General features: G+C 39.9%; 1 protein-coding gene across 1 annotated transcript; it reads left to right on the top strand.

Annotated features, from left to right (window-relative positions):
* The first annotated feature begins 7,927 nt into the window (after positions 1–7,927).
* LOC112508973 lies at positions 7,928–9,256 on the top strand. The gene is made up of 2 exons (XM_025113841.1): positions 7,928–8,320; positions 9,173–9,256. Exons 1-2 carry the CDS (start codon positions 7,928–7,930, stop codon positions 9,254–9,256), a joined length of 477 nt encoding a protein of 158 aa, XP_024969609.1.
* Positions 9,257–9,488: the final 232 nt, after the last annotated feature.

Here is a 9,488-nt window from a genome sequence, read left to right as displayed (position 1 = left end):
AGAGGCTGTGAATGCAGCCGAAGTTAGAGAAAAGGAAATGGTATATCTGTTTCTGTTAAATTGCGAGCTTGTTGTATTTTACGAATATGTTTGTTGTGTGAACGTGTTTTCTGTGATAAAACAAAAAAATATTATCTTTTAAAGAATATATTATATTTATTCAAAAACTTTTACTTGACATATAAAATATAATAAATTAATTAGATTTTTTTGAATTATTTGTTAATATAACAGTATTAAAAAATTAAAGAAGACAATTTATTTCGTTAACATTTTAGAGAAAACTTTAAAAAATATGTATTTTTTTGAACAACATAAAATAAGAAGTGTTATTGTTTTTACAAACAAAATATATCTAATGTAGCATATATATTTAAGAAATATTTTACTCTAGAATATTTAATTTGCATGTAACTTAATAAGAAAAAGTCAAAAAAATTAAATTTTTTTTAAACCATAACAATGAAAAATGAAAATCACTAATAATAATTTGAAATAAGTTTTAATTTTTATTATAATTAAGTCATCAATATGATGTGTCATCCACATCACCTCATTAAAGCCACACAAGCAAAAAAAGTCAATGCGTTAACCGGTTTAAAGGGTAACAGGTTTGCCATTGCTATAATGGGTAGATTTTTTAAAGTAAGAAATCTTAATAAAAAATAATTTGAAAGTACATTGTTGTAATAAAGAAAAACAAAAGTAGAATGCTATAATAAGATAATTTATGAAAATAGGAAATCAGGTGTTCTGCTAATACATATGGAAATCAGGTCTCCCTCGTCATTGCAAAATGTATATTGAACCTTATGGTGTTATTTGGAAAATCATGAGCCTGGTTTGAAATTGAAGTTACAAATTCTTATCATTTGATTATTCATGTTATTTAAAAAAATGTTTGTTCTCATTGTACTTTAAGTCTAACACCTTTTCTTAAAATGACATGTATAACAGGTTCTCTTAGCGGTAGAGTTTTGAAGTATTGAAGGGAGTGTTTGGATGCTGGTAAAGGCACATTTGGGGTCATTAGCTATTGGCCAATTTGGCGTTATACCTGGACATGATTTTTTTTAAAGATGATAGTGATACCCGTCCATAATCTAATCTTAGTGTAGTTTGGCTTAGTATGTTGTTATTTATCTTATATATTTAGGTTGTAAACGAAACACTATTTCCCCATTTTGGGTGATTCAATGTTTCAAAGGCTTTATTCGTATGTTAACTTTTGGTTTTAATTTTCTCCTATTTTGGGGTGTTTCACTATGAGTTGATAGATATAAATTATATAATATTTGTTGTATGATTTGGCGGGTCCTTACATTTTTTACTAATTTTGTTTATATTTGGAAGCACCCAACCCCTACTACCATCACAACCTTTAACACAAATATGAAATCACGTCAAAGTGATAATAGTTTCATGTATATTCAAAGTTGTGGTTCATTTCAGATGATTAATGGTGTTATAGAGTAAATGTCATGAGGAGTGCCCAAACGTATATTACCTTTGTCTTCGCCAATAACACATTCAGGTTTGGTTAAACATTATGTAATAACTTAATATATTATTTGAGGTTTTTGAGAATCTTACTTAATTTTTTATTTTATTTTATTTTATTTTGGCCTAGAATCGTAACCGCTATAAGGAAATAAATTGGGTTTTTAAAATGGTATTAATTGCCTTGTAACCGACCAATTAAGTGGTAATTAATTCGTAAGGAGGTTACGAAGAGTATATATAGAGGTGATGAGCTAGAGATTGGTTCCTTACTAGCAAATAGAGGTATTCAAGAGCTAGAAGGCGAAAGCAGAGAATCGATACTCAAGAGTTGTGTGTGTGACGTTCATCAGACGAACGTTCGAAGCTATCAATCACTGTGAGTTTACATGATGTTTTTTTTAAGGGATGCATATCTGTTTCTGTTAAATTGCGAGCTTGTTGTATTTTACGAATATGTTTGTTGTGTGAACGTGTTTTCTGTGATAAAATGTTGTGAGGGACATTTTGGGGGGGGGGGGGGACTGTACTAAGGATTAAATCCTGAAAACAAGCATGTTGTGTGAAGCTTGTTAAGCCGTAAGAACGAACATGCTATGTGAAGTTCGCCAGACAATGCTGTGTGATATAGTCCTTTCCCCCTCATGTTTTCGGTAGTTTATGAACTGTGTGTAAACCGTTTATTCACTGGGCCTTAGGCTCACCAAACTCGTGTTTTTTTTCAAAAAAAAAAATGCAACCAGGTCACTACATTTATGGGAATAGTAGCAAGGGTAAAGAGAGGGCGTATCGCCAGGCTACGCGTGAAGAGGATAGACTTGAAATGAAGTCTAGTTGTGGCTTGTCTTGACGTAGAGTAGTCAGTTGTGGGTTTAAGCAATTGTTGTATGATCAGAAGAAATTTTTAGACTTCCGCTGTGATTTATGTTTAAACTGTTTCAATCCAGTATTTTATGTAAGTTTCCAATTTTTAAGGTTGAAATTTATTAATGATTTGAGGTTAAGATAAAGATTGGATTTTGGGTCGTTACAGGTTGTATCAGAACCTTAGTTCTAAGAGAAATAGGTTATGATTTTAGCCTAAACATAGACAGAATTAAGGTTGAAAAAAATTTGAAACAAAAATGATGAATTTGGACTGTTATTCTTGCTGTTAGTGTGCTTGCTGTTAAGTGATGACTATGTTGAGGTTAATAAATTTATCGATGTGAGTTGTAGGAAAATGGTTTATACCAAACGCACTAGAAGTACTGGAAGACGAGGACGTAGAGGAGTTGGTCTAGGACCAAGAGGAGGAATTGGAGAACGAGGCCAGAGCAGCAGGTGCTCTGGAAGAATAGAGAGCAGAAGCTCTGTAGAGCCAGAGGGCAGAAGCTCTGGTCGAAATGAGAATATTCCAAGGGTTGAGTCCTCTCAACCCACCTCTGTAGGGGATTCCTCTTATGATCCCATAGAGGGATCCTATGAAGAGTACACTCCTCGAACGCCTGATCATACAGACCTCAAGGAGAAAATATCGACTTTGCAAGAAGAGAACGCCCAACTAAGGGCAGAGCTGTTAGTGGCCCAAGAAGCCAAGGACCAGGCCGACTGGTGGTTGAACAACGTGCAGAGGGAGCACGTGAAGTTAGGTGAAGAGTTGAACAAAGTTTTGACTAAGAATAATGAACTCTGGGAAAACCACCACACCATGGCATGGAAGTTTGTAGAGCTGGAATGGGAGAGGAGGATTGTTTCACGATCATGGAGGGTGCAATTGGAAGATCGTGCTCGCTATTGCCGTGAGGTGGCCACGGGCTACTTGGACTCCACCAAGGAGTACTTCTCACGCTGGGCATGGCAGTTTCGCCAAGGCCCAAAATTGAGCTCTGTATGGAGGCATCACCCAGAGATCCCTTATGAGGAGTTTTTGAGAATCACAAACTACCCTATGGATATGTCATGAGTAAGAGGATGAGGAGAAAATAGTTTGCATATGAACTGTGTGTGGCTAAGTTTTATTGCAAAAAGTTGGCAGCCTAGAGCTGGGATATCTCAGTGTTTTATTGTATTTAGCTTAAACTTGTTAAGTATGAGCCGATTGACATGATTATGGAATGAAATGAACTTGTGTTGGTGTTTAAATCTTGTTGAATGGTTGTGGAATGCTAAGTTGTGTATAAGAATAGTTATTTATAATCTGTTATACGCATATAGTTAAGAAAAAAGGAATGTCTCAACGATCGAGAAGGACTCTATCGGTCGCTCCGGATGCAGAGGAAACACCTCTGGTCGGGGCTACCCCTATTGTACCAGAGGTGATACCAGCCTCTGTTGCGGCCACGAGAACCGCAAGCACCAGAGGCAGAGGACGAGGTAGAGAACGAGGCAGAAAAAGATCGCAAACAAGACAAAGCAAGCCAGAGCCCTCGGTACAAGAGAACTCTACATCGGGTAGAGGCAGAGGCCGAGGTCGCACACGGGCAGCGACCACCACCCCTGTGGACCTTATTGCTCAAGAGGTGTCCAGAGCTCTGCAAGCTGCTATGTTTGCTGTTATAGCACAAGTAAGAGAGACAGAACAGAGGAATGAAGAGGCTAGGGAAGCTAGCATGGTAAGAGAAGTGGTTAGCAACATCAACCATAGAGAGGACCATAGAGAAAGGTCAAGAGCTAATAGTCCTGTCAACACTAGCACGAGACAGAGAGGTTGTAGCTACAAAACTTTCTTAGCTTGAAAACCCCAGCCATTTCAGGGTGAGCCAAACCCAGTTACGGCCCTGAGATGGATAAAGGAGACAGAGATGGTCTTCAAAGTTAGCAAATGTGCAGAGGAAGACAAGGTGACTTATGCTGCTTCCATGATGAAGTCTGAAGCCCTATTCTGGTGGGAAATAATTACCAACCTAAGGGGCGAAGAGGACGTAGCAAGGATGTCATGGGATGAGTTCAAGGTGCTGTTCAACGAGAAGTTCTGCCCAAGAACTATTGTAAAACAGTTGGAAGAAGAATTCTTGAGGTTAGAACAAGGAAGCTTAACGGTCAGGGAATATACGACCAGCTTCACAGAGAAGGCTAGATTCTCAGAGCATTATGTCTCTACTGAGGAGAGATGGGTAAAGAGTTTCATGTGGGGATTGAAAGCATCCATCAGGGAGTTTGTCCTCACCATGAAACCAACTACTTTCCAAGAGGCTGTGAATGCAGCCGAAGTTAGAGAAAAGGAAATGGTCCGCCAAGAATCCGAGCGGGGCCAGTTGAAGAGGAAATGGGAGGGTTCAAACAACGAAACAGGAAGACAAAAAGCTGGAACTCAGAAAAGAAGGCATGGCAAGGACAATCGGGCAAACCATGTTCTAAATGCAACCTTGTGCATAAAGGAGAATGCTTGGTCAAGCCTAGGGTCTGCTACCGATGTGGGAAGGCTGGATATTTGTCCCAAGACTGCAGAATGGAACGAAGAGAGAAATTATGCTACATCTGCAAGTCACCCAATCATGTGCAAGCAGACTGCCCGCAAAGGAAGAAGGATGTTACGACCATTCAAGTAGGAAGCAGAGGTGGGAAAGGAGAGGAACGATGACCATAAGCACCAAGACCAAAAGGGATGGTGTTCCAAATGACTGCAGCCGAGGCGGAGGAAACCCCGGATGTGGTAACAGGTACCTTCCTAGTTAATTATGTACATGCAAAAGTGTTGTTCGATTCTGGCGCGAATAAATCATTTGTATCCACTACTTTCTGCCACAACTTGAATAGAGTAGCTAAGCCTCTAAGTTCGGCATTAGAAGTAGAAACTACTGATGACAACAGGTTAGTGATTAAGGAAGAATATGATGATTGCATTATAGAGGTAGATGGTAGTTCTATTCCACTCAAGCTGCTCCCTATGACACTTGGGGAGTTTGATATAATAATCGGGATGGACTGGTTAGCTGAAAGCCAAGCCAGAATCCTGTGTAATAAGAAGATAATCCAAATTGAAGTACCGGGTAGTGGGAGATTAATAATCTATGGAGATAGAAGGGATATGAAGGCTAGCATGATCTCCCTACTCAAGGCCAAACGATGTATAAAGAAAGGATGCCAAAGCTATCTGGCATATGTGATCAACGCTAAGAAGGAGAAGAGTGTGATGGAAGATATTAAGGTGGTAAGAGACTTCCCAGAAGTCTTCCCAGATGACCTGACCAGTCTTTCGCCAGAAAGACAGGTGGAGTTTCAGGTTGATCTGGTACCTGGAACTGCACCTATTGCCCGCAAACCTTACCGACTTGCACCATCAGAGATGAAAGAACTGATGACTCAGTTGCAAGATCTATTGGACAAGGGTTTCATACGCCCTAGTACATCACCTTGGGGAGCTCCAGTGTTGTTTGTCAAAAAGAAGGATGGTACAATGCGAATGTGCATTGACTACCGGGAGCTCAACAAGGTGACTATCAAGAATAGATATCCGCTTCCGAGAATTGATGACCTCTTTGATCAACTTCAGGGTGCAAGTTACTTCTCGAAGATTGATCTACGGTCGGGGTATCACCAACTGAGGGTAAAGGATGAAGATGTATCCAAGATTGCCTTTAGGATGAGGTATGGGCATTATGAATTCCTGGTGATGCCATTCAGAATGACTAATGCACCTGCAGCGTTCATGGACTTGATGAACAGAGTCTGCTAACCATACTTGGATAAGTTTGACATCATTTTTATAGACGACGTTCTTGTATATTCACGTACCAAGGAGGAGCATAAGGAACACTTACGGGCTGTTTTAGATCTACTAAAACAGGAAAAATTGTACGCAAAACTCTCCAAGTTTGAGTTCTGGCTATGAGAGGTGCAATTCCTCAGTCATGTGGTGAACCAAGAGGGAATAAAGGTCGACCCAGCCAAGATAGAGGCAATACAGAGGTGGGATCCACCCCGGACCCCTTATGATATTTGAAGCTTCTTGTGTCTGGCCGGTTATTATCGAAGGTTTATTCAAGACTTCTCAAAAATAGCTACCTCTTTGACAGCTCTTACTAAGAAAGGAGCTAAGTTCGAATGGGGGACAACTCAAGATGAGGCCTTCAAACTCTTGAAGGAAGAGTTGAGCTCTGCACCAGTCCTCAGTTTACTAGCAGGAACTGAAGGTTTTGTGGTCTACATCGATGCTTATAAGTTGGGCCTAGGTTGTGTGTTGATACAGCAAGGGAAGGTCATCGCGTACGCCTCCCGACAGTTGAAAGAGCATGAGATGAGGTATCCAACTCATGACTTGGAATTGGTAGCAGTGGTATTTGCACTAAAATTTTGGAGGCACTACCTCTATGGTGTAAAGTGCCAGATCTTTACTGATCACAAGAGTCTCAAGTACTTGTTTGATCAGAAAGATCTCAATATGAGACAATTAAGATGACTGGAGTTGTTGAAAGATTATGATTGTGAGATCTTATACCACCCCGGAAAGGCCAACGTGGTGGCTGATGCTCTAAGCCGCAAATAAAGGGGTACTCTACTACGTGTTAAGGCTCTAAGGATGGAGGTCACCACTAGCTGGATTGAAGACCTGAAGAAAATCCAAGAGGAGGCCTTGGTAGAAGAAAACATAAGGAAGGAAATGATGGTGGGGGCTAGTCCATTGCTGGAAAGTAATGGTAATGGACTAAAATGTTATAAGGGTAGAATTTGGGTTCCTCGCTTGCGAAATTTTCGTAGCCAAGTTTTTGACGAGGCCCATAAATCCCGTTACTCCATCCATCCTGGAAACAATAAGATGTACCGGGATTTACAAAAATCGTATTGGTGGCCGGGGTTGAAGAAGGATATAGCTCACTATGTTGAGAGATGTTTGACTTGTTTGCAAGTGAAGGTTGAACACTAGCGACCGTTTGGTAAACCTCAACCTTTGGAGATACCCATGTGGAAGTGGGACCACATCACCATGGATTTGGTGACTAAACTTCCCCGAACACCAAGAGGTTTTGATGCGATATGGGTAATAGTGGACAGACTCACCAAGTCTGCCCACTTTCTGCCTATTAGAGAGACCTACTCAATGGACAGATTAGCCAAGTTGTACATAGATGAGATTGTAACCCGACATGGGGTTCCATTATCAATAGTCTCCGACAGAGACATACGATTTACATCCACATTCTGGCGAAGCTTCCAAAGAAAGTTGGGTTCTCAAATAAAGTTTAGTACAACATACCACCCGCAGACAGATGGTCAGAGTGAAAGGACCATCCAAACACTGGAAGACATGTTGAGGGCGTGTGCTATTGACTTTGCGGGGTCATGGGAAAGTCATCTTCCCTTAATAGAATTCTCCTATAATAACAGCTATCATGCGAGTATCCAAATCGCACCATATGAAGCTTTGTATGGGAGGAAGTGTCGAACACCCCTGTACTGGAATAAAGTAGGTGAAAAGCAACTTTTGGGCCCATAAATTGTGCAGAAAATGGCTGACAAAATTCAGCAGATTCGGGAAAGGCTGAAAATAGCTCAAGATAGACAAAAGAGCTATGCCGACAAAAGGCGAAAACCAATAGAGTTTCAAGTTGGAGACAGAGTAATGTTGAAAGTCTCGCCTTGGAAGGGCATAATAAGATTCGGGAAACGAGGAAAGCTGAGCCCTCGTTATATTGGCCATTATCGAATAACAGCACGTGTGGGTGAGGTTGCATATAAGCTAGAATTGCCTGAAGAGCTTCAAGGCATCCATAGCACATTTCATGTGTCAACTCTAAGAAAGTGTTTGGCGGACGAGAGCTCTAAGGTAGCTCTAGAAGATATAGAGGTGGATCAGACTCTGAGCTACGTAGAAAGGCCAGAAGCTCTCTTGGATAGAAAGGTGAAGAAGTTGAGGAATAAAGAAATCCCTCTGGTCAAAGTCCAATGGAAACATCATCAGGGACCAGAGGCAACGTGGGAGACAAAGAGTGAGATGAGAATAAAATACCCTCATTTATTTACGTAAAGCAAATTTCGAGGACGAAATTTTGTTAGAGGGGAGTTTGTAATAACTTAAAATATTATTTGAGGTTTTTGAGAATCTTACTTAATTTTTTTTATTTTGGCCATTAGAACTATTTATGGCCTAGAATCGTAACCACTATAAAGGAATAAAATGGGTTTTTAAAATGGTATTAATTGACTTGTAACCGACCAATTAAATGGTAATTAATTCGTAAGGAGGTTACGAAGAGTATATATAGAGGTGATGAGCTAGAGATTGGTTCCTTACTAGCAAATAGAGGTATTCAAGAGCTAGAAAGCAAAAGCAGAGAATCGATACTCAAGAGTTGTGTGTGTGACATTCATCAGACGAACGTTCGAAGCTATCAATCACTGTGAGTTTACGTGATTTTTTTAAGGGTTGCATATTTGTTTCTGTTAAATTGCAAGCTTGCTGTATTTTACGAATATGTTTGTTGTGTGAACGTGTTTTCTGTGATAAAATGTTGTGAGGGAAATTTGGGGGGAAACTGTCCCAAGGATTAAATCCTGAAAACAAGCATGCTGTGTGAAGCTTGTTAAGCCGTAAGAGCGAACATGTTGTTTGAAGTTCGCCAGACAATGCTGTGTGATATAGTCCTTTCCCCCTCATGTTTTCGGTAGTTTATGAACTGTGTCTAAACAGTTTATTCACTGGGCCTTAGGCTCACCAAACTTGTGTTTTTTTCAAAATAAAAAATGCAACCAGGTTACCACACTTATGGGAATATTAGCAAGGGCAAAGAGAGGGCGTAGCGCCAGGCTACGCGTGAAGAGGATAGATTTGAAATGAAGTCTAGTCGTTGCTTGTCTTGACGAAAAGTAGTCAGGTGTGGGTTTAAGCAATTGTTGTATGATCAGAAGAAATTTTTGGACTTCCGCTGTGATTTATGTTTAAACTGTTTCAATCCAGTATTTTATGTAAGTTTTCAATTTTTAAGGTTGAAATTTATTAATGATTTGAGGTTAAGATAAAGATCGGATTTTGGGTCTTTACACATGATACAGGAAAGTTAAGTTTATGT

Source organism: Cynara cardunculus (assembly GCF_001531365.2).
Source record: "Cynara cardunculus var. scolymus isolate 2C chromosome LG 3, CcrdV1, whole genome shotgun sequence".
Classification (NCBI taxonomy): Eukaryota; Viridiplantae; Streptophyta; class Magnoliopsida; order Asterales; family Asteraceae; genus Cynara; species Cynara cardunculus.
Note: the sequence above shows the minus strand (reverse complement) of the source record. Positions and strands in the feature narration are given on the sequence as shown.